Here is a 16,489-nt window from a genome sequence, read left to right as displayed (position 1 = left end):
TTTCGTGTTTTGTTTGCAGTAATAATTCACATTTACAATTAAAAACAAAAACTTGAATTCACTGTAAAATATTGTACAGTTTCTCTATGCAGGGGATTTAAAGGATTGTATCAACAAACGCTTTACGTGTATAAATAAACATTAATTATTCCTATTTTTTTTTGTTGAGAAAATAAATTGAAATATTTCAATTAAATTGGTTTAGGATACACCGTTTTTTAAATCAGTGTTTTTTGACAAATATATACCATATATATTAGTATCAAAATTAAACAAATACATAGATTAGTAATAAAATGAAATATTTTCTTATTCATTTTTAACAGGCTTATGTTTTAAATTTCAATGTAAATTATCAATAAAAATCAAATAAAAAAGTTGTTAAAATTAGTAATTTTTTTATTTTACAACTATTGTTGAAATAATAAAATTTAACAAATAATACGATAGGTATTCAGATAATAATAGACTATAATATTTACAAAATTAGGCTATATATATTTTTTATGGCATCATTTACATATAATCCCTTTATCCAAAATCTGTAGAATTTCATCTTGTGTCTTGCCTTTAGTTTCTGGAATGAAGAGATATGAAAGTATTCCAGAAATAAAAGATGTAGCCGCAAAGAAGAAAAAGACATTGGCTATTCCAAATGTAGAGACACACGGTGAGAAGAAAAACATCAAAATGAAAGAGGAAATCCACATAAATACCATGACGATGGTGTTAGCCAAGTCCCTCACCTGGAAAATTATCTATAGTTAATATACACATACAGAGAGGAAAGACAAAAGAATCTGTATAAATTTGTTTAATATTGACTAATGTGTTTTGTAATATTGACATGTATTTTGGACAAGCGGTCGTTCGAGTCGACACCTTTTGATATTGGAACACACATAATGGAGGATGGTAGTGTCCAGAGGGAACTGAACGAATGAACGAAGAGGGAACTGGAATGGCAGGAACTATATTCAATAATATGTGCAATGTCTGGGACTCACTGCTTTACTCGACAAAAACTAAGTGTTGTCTCTTTAACGCCTGCATCCTAACAGTGTGTAACGCACACGGGTGCGAGTCGTGGCACCTTACCAAAGCTCAGAGCAAGAAACTAGTAAGTTTTGAAAATAGGTGCCTAAGGCGAATACTGGGAGTCAAGTGGTATGACTTCGTCAGGAATGAGGATGTGAGGAGAAGAACCCAACAGCCCCTCATACTGGAAGTTCTGAGGAGTAGAAGGTGGACATGGTTGGGATATGTACTTAGAATGCCACCTGAGAGCATAAACCCTTCATGTCTCTTCTTCTGACCACGAGGATCCCGGCGCTCCGGAAGGCCGCTGACGACCGATTATACTCAGAGGAACTTTGAGATGCCAGACTAACCTGGGAGGAAGCCAAGGAGATGGCGCATGACAGAGTGACTTGGAGACGTCTCGTATTGGCAAATTAAAATAAAATAAAAGAAAAGAAGATTTTGTAAATCATACCTCGGCTGCAAAGTATTCTGCCAGCAAAACAAATACAACAGGAGATGGTCCGGCATTAAATGTGATCACAGACACAGTCAATGCTATAAACGCTAACCAGGCCATCCAATCGGGAGCATAATCGTTAGTGGACATATAGAAAAAGATGCCAAGAATCAGAATTCCAATAGAGACAATGAAACACGACCATATTTGAAGTGCCTGCAAGGAAAAATAAACAAATTCAAGTATTAGAATTGTACCATATTCCATAATAAAGAGATGTAAAATATAAACAAAAACTGCCCTATTTCACAATGATGTATTAGCATAGTAACAACATTGGCTTAGGTTACAATATTAGGTATGAATATATGAGACCATTTTATTTAGTTTATTAATGTAAACTTGACAAGTTTTGAGAACATCTTTAGTTTTAAAAACTAGTCGTGTTTTTGTTAATAAACTCAAAAGTGATCTTATATAAGTGTTTTATTTTTATAGACAAGTGCCGTGGCGTAGTTGGGTAGACCCTCGACTGCGAAAACTAGCATCACGGGTTAGATTTCCGCCAATTGCAAATTTAATTCGAGAAAGATTCATTTTCAATTTGTCAGGGTGTTTGTGATCTATTTTTCATATTTATTTTCCCTATCCTTTCTTTTCTACCTGCAGACAAGCATCTAAAATAGACGCTTTGCAGGTTATTCTTTTAAAAGAAAAATATTGAAATCATCAAGTTATCTCACAAAGTTAATGTCAAGTCAATAAATAATATTATTGTGCTATAGTAACAACAAAACACGTTTTTTTCAATAATTTAGTTTTTCAGGGTTCTTAAATCAATATTTAGACACTTTAATAAACTTACAAATTAACCAACTGACTAACTATTACACCACCTCTACGCAGGGGTAGGCAGAGAGAATTGAACGCCACACCAACCTGTCTTTGCAAACAATCTTTGCCTCTTCCATATTCCTGCATTTCCTCATACATACCCATCAATTATATCGACTCTTGACCTGACCACTTTCAAGTACATTTGAAATACTTGATCACTTTAAACTTGTGTGAAAAATAGTTTATCTCCCAATTCATTTTAAAAACAAGCTTGCTTACGCGTCTTCCAACCAAATCCATCATCAAGGTTCCGGAAGCGCAGCCAATCATCAGTATAACAGAGTAGATTATTGAACAGATGTCTGAAGATAATTTCAGATGAACTGCGTCAAAAACCACGCTAGCATATACCGATATCGCACCGAGACCCATCAAAGTTTGAGAAGCAAGTTGAGCCAGGCAGATGATCAATCCACGAATTGCTGCTCTTGAAGAAACTGGAAAAACAAGAGATTATTATTGTTGTTTTGACAGCTATCAGTCATTGCATCCATGGCATGGTATACTCTCTGTCAGCCCCTTTAAGTCATTGCTCCTCCAGTGAATTTTTATATATTTTTTTAGTTGACTAAGAAAATTCTCCTTGCCTATGTGCAAAATGTACAAAGTTTTAGAATTATGTACAAAGATCTACAGCATATTCAGTTTATATATCTTAAAAATGATTCACTCTAATATTTATTTAATATCGCCTGGACTGGGACGAGAAGCACAGGGCTGATCACCTTGCCTTCATGCAATTAACGATCAAGAAAACTCTGCCTCGCTACGATGCAGTGCCCTATGCACCATTGGGTGCGGATAAGGGTTAGAAGAAAGAAAAGTGATTGTGAATGTGTATATTAAATAATAAATGAATAAGGTTGATCCCTAAAAACAATATAATAGATATAATACAATACAACGGATTCAATATCTTATATCAAGCAAGATTTGTCACATAATAAATTTATTTGTCTTATTCCTCTTGTCATCTTTTTTAAATAAGACTCCACTAAATCTGATAGATCTTTATGCCCATCAAATTTTGTCAACTGCATACGTTCTCTTGCGCATTCTGTTTCCAATTAAAATCTTTCTTTTTAAAAAAATGGACATATCCACACTAAATCAGGGACATTTTGTGATGACGTCTCATCACATTCACAAAAAGAGTTTTTTCTGATTTAAAATTTTAATTTAAGGGAAAAATTACAAACAATATCTTCCCAAGTATACAAAATTTTATAAACTCTCATAAAAAAACATAAATTGAACTATGCAGTGACCCAAATTTTTAAGGGTCATGGAGTATTTCGAGAATACCTCCAGTGACGTTGCTGTGTCTGGGGTTTGACTGGCTCAAAGAGAAGGGTATCAGGGACTGTCTTAAGTGGAGGGTGATTATCATCAGGCGAGCTGTAATTTGGTGTCATGTGAAGACCCATCCCTCAGACACTAGCTATGGAAGAAAATGTACTAAGAAATATTATTTTCAATTCAATTAAATTTCAATTTTTAATTTCAATTAATATATACATCACAAATTATAAATGTTTAAGAATCGTATACATTTAAATAAAATATAAACTATTGCTAAAGGTATAGAAGAATCCCGCTTCGGAAAACTCCTTCAGACACATGGAACAGATCAATATCCAATGAGGTATTGTTCAACATAGCGGTAGCTCTTCCTACAGACATAACCATCGGCAGGTTGGTCCTGTGTATAGGAATTTGAAACAATCTATGCCGACGCTGTCTTAGGTAACTATCGGGAACATACAGACCAATGTTCCGGATAATTTCAGGATTATCGATCATACTGCGGAACAATCGATAAAAATGCGTAATCAAATACACATTCCTTCTAGTCTCTAAAGTATTGTAGCCAAGCATACCCTGGAGAAACTCAGTCGGGTAGAGCCAAGGTTAATATTGAATATACTCACACAAAAGCTTCCAGGCTGATTCTTTTTTTAGTGCCAAATTCAATTCTTTTGGAGTGATACCACCCGGATACTTTTTTTGAATTAATACTGGACGCTGAGGATTTTGAATTGCAATCCATTCCATTTCCATAGCTAGGTCATCTTTGGTAGGCATATACGCTGCAAGTAATGAAAATGACATAGATAGCAATTTTTTTTTCTTGAATGTTTTTCGCAGATACTTTATGGCACATTTTATAAACTTTATAAAATTAAACAACTTGTTTTTACCACTTTTTTATTATTAGTATACTTTAATCTACTGGTTTCGACAAGAACCTTGTCATCATCAGGGTTTATTAAATTCTTGTGCATTGCATAGCAACTCCCAAAAACATTTTTTTTTATTCAAGGTTTATTGATATCTCCACATAGGTGAATATGTAAGTCTTTTTAATGTAAGATAACACCCTATCATGGGCTGGTTTAGTGATCACTTTATACACTGTGTAACATTGACATTTCTACCCATGATTGACGACCACATTACCCAAATTGTGGTGAACAGTATTGTACATATTTTATGTTGGAAAACTTTTGTGTGGCAAGTGACAACACACATAATTTTTCAGACTATATTTAAACTATCCACCTCCTTAGTGTAGGAGTAAGCTTGTTAGACTACCAAGTCGGAGGTCCCAGGTTTGATTCTCAGGTAGTTCATAATAAGTGTAAGCAATTTTACACTTCATTATTCATTCAATATACCCTGGACTGGTACTTTCAGCGCAGTACTGTTTATTTTGCCTTCACATAATTAACGATCAGTGAAACACTTGTCGATGCAATGCAGTATCTTATGTACCATTTGGTGTGGATGAGGGTTAGTATAAGAAGAAGCAGAAGAAACTGCATGGGTAATATGTATTTAGTAAGTAAGCAGAGAATTTCACGATTGCATAATTCTTCATGATGAAAAAATAATTAAGGATGAAGTATGATGGAATTGGGTGGTCCTACAATGGCATTCACAGCTTTTTAAGGAGCAGGATGTTGTCAGATTTGCTAGAAACTAATGGTTGACTTGGTTGAACCAGATAGCATAGAAATCCAAAGCTAAATACAAAACAGATTAAAACAGTAAAGATAACTTACAAATGTCTAATGGTTCTGCTCCTCGAAGCTGTCTCGCAAGGCTTACTAACTCTGTCCGAACGGCAACACTGTTCAATGGTATTTTTCTTAGCCAAGCTACAGCTCTGGCTGCAGCCTAGAAGAGAAAACAAAACAACAGAGAGTTCAATTAGTTAATCACTTTTTATAAAAACTCCATAAAACCAAAAGTTTTTTAAAGTCGAAAGTAACACCCGACTGTTTTTACAAATTGTTTGCGGGAAACGCTTAAAAGCGTCTTTAACATGCTGTTGGTAGAGAGCGGGAGACGCTTATAAACATTCTATTTGCTTACTTTTGGTAGTGCAAGATATGTCAAAAAACATTTTACAGATCGAAATTGGGTTTGCAGTTACTTGTGATTAGTATACGACTCTAATTAGTATATTATAACGAAGAGTATACTATGGGTCGGGGTGGATGAAAAAACCAACCACCAACAATGTATTTATACATGGGATCTTTATATTATTACAATTTAAAATATTTAAAAGCATGTAATTTGCAGTAGTATACTATTACAAAATGTAAGCTGGATTGAATAAATATTACATAGCAAAATAAATAGTATTTATTATATCTCTCCTGGGAATCGAACCCTGGACCTCTGCCAAACGCTAACCATTACACCTCGAAGGCGGATATTTGGGATATTTAGGATAGATTATATAAACATCTTACTTCTTCTTCGCCTTTCTTCAATCTGAATAGCGGAGTCTCTGGCATAAACCAAAAAGCTACCATAAACAAGATAGGCGGAGCTAGCTGCATGGCATTCAGGATATCATAGGAGAAGATGGCACCTAGTAAGTAGCATACGAATACTCCGAAGCTGTACTGAACCACTATGATGGATGATATGGCTCCTCTTGCGCGAGGTTCACAAGTTTCACTGACATATAACGACGGTAAGGAAATTGCTCCAGCGCCTCCAATACCACAGAACAGCTGGGAAACCAAAATCCAAATGCTATTTGTGGCATACATTTTAATGAGTGCAGCAATCTGGAAGCAAAAACCTCATTCTAAAACATAAAAATATAGGTAAAAATCAATGAAATACACTTTATGAAAAATTAGATTATTTAGCTTTGGTATTTTGGTAACTTTTGATGGAAGAATGGTCACAATAATGTGAAATAATTATACTTAATAGAATAAAGTTCACCTCCATAGTGTAGTGGTTAGTGCGCTAGTCTACCATGCTGGAGGTCCCGGGTTCGATTCCCAAGAGGGTCAAAATAATTTTTGTGACTTTTCAGTCTCGTATTTATTTGATATGACCCTGAACTGGTACCTGAAGCGGAAGGCTGATCACCTTTCCTTCGTGTATTTAATGGTCCAGATAACACTACTTCTATACGATGCAGTGCCCTATCCACCATTGGGTGCGGATAAGGGTTAGAAGGGAAGAATAAAGTAACTGCCTACTCCCGGATGCGATCCTGCAACCTTCAGATTTCGCATCCGCTGTTCTAAATATCAAAATAAGCAGTCGAGAAATTAATTATGTCCTAATGAATGTAATTACATACTTTTGTATTTTATCATAATTAATATTCAAGATAATACTAAAATCAAACCCCTTTACATCATTGGGTGCGGATAAAAGTTCTCTCTTTCCATGACCCCTCTCTGCACCCAAATGATGGATAGGGCATCGATAGGATTGACACAGTGTTAACTTGATTGTTTATTAAATGAAGAGAAGGTGATCAGTCGTGAGCTTTAGATCTAAAATAGGAGTAGAATATATTTGAAGGGATACAGATATTGTACATGAAGTAAAAACGATTCTCCCACTCTTTCCTTTCAGTGGCCGGTTGAATTAGGAGAAGGCGAAGCATTTCTCTCCTTCGTCTGATCAAAGCCATATATGTATTAGTAACTTACAGTCATAGGAATCCCAGCAGTATAAACCGATGGTTTTCTCCCTTTTGTTTTGGCCACGTAATTGAATATAGGCTGGCCGATTAGAGCTCCGCCGCACAGTAGGCCCCCAGCCCAGGAGACCTCAGATTCTGTCATGGGAGACTCGAGGGGGCCACCTTCCTTCTTCTGCAACTCGTCTAGCACCGGAGACAGCCATCCCAAAGAGCAACCAAAAGAGAACACTCCAAGATTACCTAGTCCAAAAAAAAAAAACAATTTGTGTATCTTAGGGTTTCTGATTTATCTTGTTGCTACATCGTAGAACGCTACACATTATATGGAGTGATATGGTCAGCAACGCAAATGTTCTCCAACAAGCAAAAGCAGGGAGACAGTTGCTGACTGATATCAAGATCTGGAAGATGTCCTATCTGGGGTAGACAAATACGAGTTATTGTACTTAATCATAAAAGGCAAAATAGAGGGTCGATGAGGTGTGGCCAGAAGGCAGATCTCCTGGCTCCAGAATATACGAGATTGAACGGGGATCAGGACCGTCGAGGCGCTGTTTAGAGCTGCCCAAGACAAGGACAATTATTATCAACTGATATTCGACATCAGGGTGACCTGACATGATACGCACAGCAGAAGAAGGGTTTCTAATAGGATGATGAATTGAATGAACCGGATATCAACTTATCAAATGAAAATTAAATAATCTTGATATGATAAATAGTTTCACAGTGAATCAATATTGACAGAAGTGATCTAATTAAAATTTCAGTAACCGGGGTTTTATTTCTGCATATAAGTAAATTATATCTAAAAAAGTAAAGCAAAAATTCTCACATATAAATGTAGCTATTACTTGATTCTGGAGACTTGTCTTGATAGGATTAACTGGCAGGAAAATACCTTCTTCCATATTTGAAGTACCCATTGTTTTAGAAAATAAATATCTCCATCACAACACAGCTGCTATCATTGCACTGTTAGATCCTAGAATTCAATTTAGGTAGGTACATACAATCCAGGCAACATTGAACTCCTGATAAACATTTAATTTAGGAATATATATCTTCCCAATAAATGGTCTGCAAATACTTCATTATAAGTTACTTTTAAAATCACACAATAATAAAAAATTGATAGTTTAGAGCTCTTAATTTAATTTTCTTACCAATGCTTTAATATTTATTTTATTTAACTCTATCTTATTTCACATCTTTAAAAAAACTAATTACCTTGTTTTTCTAACTATTTTTATGGTGTAAAATGATTACAATAGTGGGGAGCTACCCTCACAGTGTATATTATATATATCCATGCACATACTGTGCATATGTAGGATTTTTTATTAATGTTTTGGATATACATACATAGACGAATGCATGTACCATGAAATTGTAAGAAATGAAATTTGAACAAAACATTGCAATTAAATATTGATTAAATGATATCCTGATGTCTCACATCCAGCACTGGATCTAACGAGATCTTCACAAAAGGTATGGATATATATACATATTAAATAGTACATGAATACAAACATAGTAAATGAATACAAACATATTGTTTCTTCCTCCTTTGTAACTAAATGCCTGGGCATAAGTGTAAAATGAACACATTGTTGGTTCAGCACTCATTAGAACTATAATTTGACTATTGCATTTTAAAAAAAAATTATAACCAACCAGATTTAATACTTTTGTTGTACTTAAAGTTATTTTTTTTAATATTAACAGTATCATTGCTTCTACATTTTTATATTTAATTTACTCAACAGGCGCCGTGGTGCAGTTGGGCTTGACTGTAAAACTTACTGAGTATATTGCTGATTCAATTCAAGAAATATTTATGTATAATCTAAATATTGTATGAGTATTTTTCACGTCTACCATCACCCAATTCTTATTATCCTATTTACAGACTAACCTTTAAAAATACAGGATTTGTGGGTTATTCCTATATAATATAATATTTCAAATATTCGAGAAATTTACATTGTGGTCAGATATTTTTTATCAAAATATTAGCTATGTACTAATATAAATAACATCACTTGAATTTCGTTATTTGTTTTCATTTATGGCCATAAGAAAAAATGTCTTTTCAAAGGTAACTATTAATTTTATATTAAAATCCACACTACCATATAGAAATCCATTCTTTGAATTTATAGTCATACATACATAATTGTTGACATATATTTTATTATAATGAAAGCCATTACAAGATACCTCTGCATATATGAAGCTTGATTAGGTCAATTAGTTATTAAGTGTGCTTTATTAAGTTATGCAAATACATACACTAAAGTATAATGCAATATGCAACATAAAAATGAACAAATGAAAAGTTAAGAGAAACATTTGTATTATAGGAATTAATTGTAATTTTTTACAAACAAATACCTTTTATATTTAAAAAATTAATATTTGTGCACGTTATAAAATTAAATTGATACAAGAGTACTAATGGAGAAGGTAGAAAATTAACTGAATTATTTCTGGACTAGACTTCTTAGGAATTAGAGCCGTAAGCAAATACTGTAAGAATGGGTAAACAGAAATGAGATAAAATGATTGTACAATTGCCGTTGTGTTAATTGAGATTAATAAGATCTGATAGTGTTCTCCTTTGGAGACGTAATAAACATGTTTACGATATTCAAAACTAGCAGATCTGAGTTCACTAGAAAAGTTGGAGTTTTTTTTGTTTTGTTGTAGGGTGGTGGAGGATTATCAATAAAAGATTGCTAGTTCTTTGGCTTTGGTTTATTCCATATTTAAGTTACTAGGCATTAAGTTACTTAATGAGCGTCAGCTTTTAACGAGAGACTAATCTAGAATCCGTCTCCAAAGTGTAGTGGTTAGCACGCTAGGCTACCATGCTGGAGTTCCCGGGTCCAATTCCCAAAAGGATTAAATTAAATATTAGTGATTTTTCAGTCCAATATATATTTAATATGAGCCTAGACTGGTACCTTAATTGGAAGACTGATCACCTTTCCTTTATTTTTTTAACGATCTCGATCAGTGTCCTATGCACCATTGGGTGCGGATAAGGGTTAAAAAAAGAAGAATCTATGCGGGTATATGAATGATTGTAGGACGTTGATGTCACCACTGTGACAGTAACATACCATCATTCCTTACAATGGGAATGAAAAAAAAACAAATAAGAAATTGTCCAACGAAATTTTTCAAAAGGTATTGTTTAATTATTTTTTTTAAATGTACTAAATATTTTTCAAATGGAGAAAAAACATTCAGGATTTACCTAAAAACATCTGTTGCACATTAAAAAAAAGTGGCTTGATATATATTTTTAATACATTGCATTATATTTTTAAACTTTAAAAACGTTCTCCTGAAAAATCTAGTTTTTTTATATATGACATTGTTGAAAAGAGTGAGCGATATGTAGAATTGACGCATATGCATTTTTGAAGAACACTGGGATATATTGACTAAAAATACTACCTTGTTGTCACCGAGTATTCTGAATATTGGATGAAGTTTAGTACCTTTGTTAATTTATGTACATAGGTAATTATTTTAAAAGTCAGATAATAGTATAAAGTTGTGTAAACAATATCATAATCCCTTCTTTGTTTCAAAGAAACAATTACAATTGACTAGATAAGCATATACTTCAAATTTCGTGAATATGCTAGAAAATATAAAATATTAAAGTAATTACTCGACTACATAATGGTTATTTTTATCAAAGATTTGTTATTATTTATTTTTACTTAATATTTAAAAACATTAATCTACAAGCATGGGGAATCCAATATTGATCTTTGATTGAATATTTTTTCGAACAAAATGATATTGCTATATTTAATAAAATGAACTATTTTTATGATTCAATGCAACCAAAAAATGATCAAGTTGGAAGTAAATGCTCTTTCCAGTTTATAATATGAATTAGGGTATTAGCTTCAATATTCACAAAAAAAACTAACAACTATTTTCTGAAAACACACCCTCATTTTAAATTATAAAGTGACAGTTTTAAAATGTATGTTGGAAAGTTCTGAGTAGTGAGTTCTACAAAATTTGCAGACTAGTTCTATCACAAAGTAAAACTATTATTTATTTTATAACATATATTTTTAAAGCACTTTTGTAATTTAATTTTCAGGGAGCAAAAAAAAGTACATTGTACCTAGGTAGGTACTCTTATTGTATAAATAAAACCAAAGACTAGAAAATATTTCCCGCCAAAAAGATTTGTCTATGACATAGTTTTGAAGTTCAAAGTTTACGAAACGTCAAAATAATAATATTCTTGGTAAACGTCAAACGAGATTTAAAAAAGATTATTTTTGCTGTTTGAAATGTTAGAATAGTAATAAAATCTTGTAATATATTGTGAAACCTTGTAATATAAATTCTCAGGTTCAAATTGTGTCATTTCCGATTGATATTCGATAATGCGTGCGGCGAGGGTGGCCAAAGAATTGGACAACTTGAAGAAAAATCCGCCATGGGGTATTTCTTGTAACGCGGTAAAGAATGGTATTCTGGACAGCCTGGAAGCTTGCATTATGGGGCCCAGAGGCTCTCCTTACGAAGGGGGAGCTTACAAAATACAAATTGGCATACCGGAAAAATTTCCCTTTGAGCCTCCTTTAGTCAAATTCGTAACTCCGGTTTACCATCCAAATATAGATAAAGGTCAGTGCAATGCTTGTGATAGATAACATATATTATAAAACGAAAAAATTCGACTTTATTTGGGTAGACACCATGAAATAGCAATCATTGTTTTGACCTCATTCACAAAAAAATATATATTGTTTTTTTTTTGCCAGCCTATAATGATACAAGTGAATATTAGAGGGAAAAATCGCTGGTTAGCGTGTTTAACTGCAGTGCTAGAGGTCCCAGGCTTGATTCCCAGTAGGTTTAAGATAATTATTTTTCGGTTTTAAATATTAAAATCATACTGATTTTTAAATCAACAGCTGTATATTTTTTATTTAAAAAAATATAAAAAATAAAATGCGTGACAGTTGTTTCGCCTTGTTTGGGCATTATCGAACTACTGTGAATATTAATAATATTATTATCATACTTATGAACCTATATAAGGACCCTCAGTCCATTTAATCTTCACAGTATTTGCCCTAACAAGTCACAAATGTAATGTTTTGAATATTGAAAGCATTAACTTTGTGGATCATATTGATATATTATTTTGAGAATAAAAAGACTTTGACTTTTTTGATCCACTCACATTTTTATTTACAACCAACTAGTTTCGGCGACAACATGTTGCCCTCTTCAGGGTTTAATTTATGACTTTATGACAAATTTTATTCTTGTGTTTATAAAAATGAAATATGCAACTTTCATTCAAATCATTATCTTGATCGTTAACACATGAAGGAAAGGTGATCAGCCCTCCGCTGTAGGTACTAGTCCAGGGTAATATTGAATAAATATTAGAGTGAAAAAATCACTTATATTTATTTGACCCCCCTTGGGATTCAAACCCGGGACCTCCAGAACGGTAGCCGAGCGTGCTGACCATTACACTACGGAGGCGGACAAACGTATTTAAATTATGAAAATTTTACAAGTTGCTGTTAATTTTTATATTATTATTTTGTTTGTAAATACATAAAAACAAGGAGACTGGCAGAAATATTCATTAACTGGGTGAAAAAATCACATATATTTATTCGACCATCTCTTCCTGGGAATCGAGCCCAGGACCTCCGGTACTGCAGCCGAGCGTGCTGACCATTACACTACAGAGACATTCATCAGCTTAGAGCACTGTAAATCTGTATTTCCTGATAATCTGGCCTTTTCTGCATTCCGGAACATGCCGCCTGATCCAGAGGTAACAGGTTAGATGAGTTCTACTGTAATAATAACATTCCAGGTGGTCGGATATGCCTGGACCTGGTGAAGATGCCCCCCGCGGGGTCCTGGAAGCCCACGGTGACCCTGGAGTCCCTGCTGCTGGCCATCCAGACGCTGCTGGTCAGCCCCAACCCCGACGACCCGCTCATGCTGGACATAGCCCGCCAGTTCAAGGCCGACAGATCGGCATTCAACGCCGATGCTAAGGAACATACTAAAAAGCACGCCTGTAACCATATCTCCTAGTACTCTGTTGCATCTGATCATTTCTGTATATGGACTGAATGTAGAATAAGAATGTGTGGCAAAACAATGTATGATAGATGTTCGAATGGCGAAATAAGGAAAGAATGCAAGGCTGAGATAAACATTATCGAAAAAATTAAAAACCTTTCAACTGCCGTCAGGTACATGTATGGCGGTACCCAGCATGCCGCGAATTTTACCACATAAATAAAACCTTTTAAACATATTGTTTGTCCGCCTCCGTAGTGTAATGGTCAGCACGCTCGGCTGCCGTACTGGAGATCCCGGGTTTGATTCCCAGGGGGGGTCAAATAAATATGAGTGATTTTTTCACTCTTATATTTATTCAATATTACCTTGGACTGGTACCGGAAGCGGAGGGCTGATCACCTTTCCGTCATGTGTTAACGATCAAGATAATACTGCGTTTATATGATGCAGTGCCCTATGCACCATTGGGGTGCAGTAAGGGTTTGAAAAAACATATCGTTATTGAAAGTGTAATAACGTTTATTTATAAAACTTACCAAATAAATGAAGAGCGCGCCAGTCGTGCAGTCATTTGTCCATAATCATAAAATTAATCGTTCATGGTGCGGGGTTGTCACAAAATTTGTCATAGAAAATATGAAAACTGAATTATATGTCAAAAGTAATTGTTTATGTTAGTTTAATATTAAAAGTATACACACACACTATGATTTAAAAAAATTAAAAATTAAAAATCATCAGAATCGACACTAAAATCACTGTCGTCAGATTCGGCAGTGACGGCAACTCGGGGATTATTTGACAACCCTGAGTGCCATTAGTTGTTCCGACGACAAGGCTCTCTTTAATTTACGTTTAAAGTGGTAAAAACAAATTATGTTTCTATTCCAAGTATGCAAAGATATTCTCAATAGATGTCACTATGCGTTGAATATATTTGTACATTTTAAATAATTGATTTTCTTTAATAAAAGCCCATTTAAAACGGCGCGTCTAAAGACGTAATTTTTTTATGAGCGGCGCTCCGTTCACAGAAAATTATGCGTCTTAAGAAGCTTTTGACAGTTAAGCGGTTAGTGCAATTTTGCCGCTATTTGGATAATGAATATCTCAGTAACGGAAAGAGATAGAGCAAAATCTGTAATTGTATATGATAGAGGCCAGCTATAAGAATGCTTTGAGCCGTGTTACGCCAAACAGCCGCAACTTGAGTTACGGCTAGTTGCCTTTACACATTAGTAGTACTCTGTTGCATGTGATCATTTCTGTATATTGACTGAATGTAGATAAGTATAAGAATGCATGGCAAAACAATGTGTGATAGATGTTCGAATGGCGAAATAAGAAAAGAATGCAAGGCTGAGATAAACATTATCAATAACATAAAGAAAGGTGCTTCAAACTTTCTGGAGTATGAACTTCAATGTGAATTTTCCTCAAAGAAATATCGACGTTAATGAACCTCGAAGTCCGTCTGTCAGTTCGTATGATGTAACTTGTATAGCAATGACACTGTGGATATTTGTTTGTATTTTTGTTATAATTTGATCATTTTCACATAATTTTTATTTTCATAATACACAGATTTTGTGAATTAAAAAAATATATATATAACGTAAAAAGAAATTCTTCCTACAGAGAAAGTAAGATATCAACTATTATACTCCCGGAAAGGTTAAGATGGACATGTAGAAGGTATAAGTGAGGAGAGAACTGTAATTTTTTTAAAAATATGGGGCGAATGAAATTAGAAATAGGAGCTAAGGAAAACCGAGGTTTTTGAGTTCAAGTATGTCAAATACTTAGATGTGCCAGGTCAGGAGTCGGAATAATAGGTGGGCATGTATGAAGAGATGCACGAATGTAAAAGAGGCAAAGAATGTTTTGCAAAGGCAGAGTGGTGTGGCATGCTTTTCTCTCTGACTACCCCTGCGGAGAAGCGGCGTTACGGTTAGTTTAAAATATTTTTGTATGTAAATAAAAAATTGCATTTAATTTTTTTTACGTCTTTCATTTTATCCCATATTTGTCATGGCATCCAAGGATACCCAACACAAAATTGGCTGTTTATTTGCCACTAGTTATATCCGGCCAAGGACCTGTCACCAGTTAACACATTGTTTGCGGGTAATGCTTAAAAGCGTCTTTTACATACTGTTGGTAGAGAGCGGGGAGGCTTAGGAGAGTTCTATTTGCTTATTTTTGGTAGAGCGCGAGAGATGCCAAAAAACAGTGTACAGATGGGAATTAGATTTGTGGTTACTTGTGATTAGTATATGACCATAATTAGACTATTTAGGGTCAGGGTTGGTGAAAAACCACCCGGTAACAATGTGTTAATACTTACAACTCAATGGATCTTTGCCTTAAGGGTTTTTATGCACACTACTATGGGCAATCTTTGGTATTGCGTGTGTTGCTGTTATATTCAACAGATGGCACTGCCATTTAAACAAATTTTTTTACCTACCACAGGTACATATATAAAAACATATAATAATAATAATAAAAGTAATAACTCTTTATTCCAGCTTGACTATGTGGTGGGTGCAATACTTAGTCAGCCATATATGTTTTACAACATTTTTTTTTATAGAATAAAATTAAAAATAATAAACAAATAAGAAAGTGAAAATAATACGCACACTCAATGCAACGTTGTGTCAAAATGTCAAAACAATACGTGAATAAAGTGAAATCTGTGAAAGAATAACATATTGGCCCGCAGATGTATCAAATTAAATAAATAAAAATCACTGGGAGTTTATAATAAATTGTATTTAATAAATTACTGTTGGCTTATAATATGTTTCAATGTATCGTCAGATAAATCTGTGAAGTATATAATTCCATATAAATCCACAAATGCTGAGAAGATACTTAGATTTTTTGCCAAAAATCATATTGCACAAAGTACTTTTTTTAATCTGCAAATCCTCTTTCATTCATACATCCGCTATCCTACACTTTGTCTTGGTTTAGTATGGCTTTGTTTTTTACAAGTATTATTCGCTACATCTTACTAACAGCATTCA

General features: G+C 34.0%; 2 protein-coding genes across 3 annotated transcripts; one reads left to right on the top strand and one right to left on the bottom strand.

The window, feature by feature from the left end:
* Positions 1-394: 394 nt before the first annotated feature.
* On the bottom strand, positions 395-10,943 carry LOC148303859 (facilitated trehalose transporter Tret1-like). Of its 2 annotated transcripts, none has more exons than XM_088269270.1 (9): positions 9,747-9,832; positions 8,182-8,331; positions 7,354-7,586; positions 6,142-6,465; positions 5,443-5,557; positions 4,309-4,467; positions 2,597-2,814; positions 1,496-1,696; positions 395-746 (listed from the first exon to the last, which is right to left on the bottom strand). In XM_088269270.1, exons 2-9 carry the CDS (start codon positions 8,270-8,272, stop codon positions 513-515), a joined length of 1,575 nt encoding a protein of 524 aa, XP_088125396.1. In that variant the 5' UTR covers positions 8,273-8,331; positions 9,747-9,832; the 3' UTR covers positions 395-512. The 2 variants fall into 2 exon arrangements, with proteins under 2 accessions (XP_088125396.1, XP_088125397.1); XM_088269271.1 differs by lacking the exon at positions 9,747-9,832 and adding an exon at positions 10,818-10,943 and having other exon boundaries at positions 464-746.
* A 648-nt stretch (positions 10,944-11,591) lies between these two features.
* LOC148303858 (ubiquitin-conjugating enzyme E2 T-like) lies at positions 11,592-15,454 on the top strand. Its single transcript, XM_088269266.1, has 2 exons — positions 11,592-12,020; positions 13,237-15,454. The coding sequence occupies exons 1-2, from the start codon at positions 11,777-11,779 to the stop codon at positions 13,461-13,463; spliced, it is 471 nt and encodes a 156-aa protein (XP_088125392.1). The 5' UTR covers positions 11,592-11,776; the 3' UTR covers positions 13,464-15,454.
* The last annotated feature ends 1,035 nt before the right edge of the window (positions 15,455-16,489 follow it).

Source organism: Brachycentrus maculatus, unplaced genomic scaffold (assembly GCF_059751285.1).
Source record: "Brachycentrus maculatus isolate JH-2025_06_01 unplaced genomic scaffold, ASM5975128v1 h1tg000343l, whole genome shotgun sequence".
In the NCBI taxonomy this organism is placed as follows: Eukaryota; Metazoa; Arthropoda; class Insecta; order Trichoptera; family Brachycentridae; genus Brachycentrus; species Brachycentrus maculatus.
This window is presented reverse-complemented; position numbering and strand designations above follow the sequence as displayed.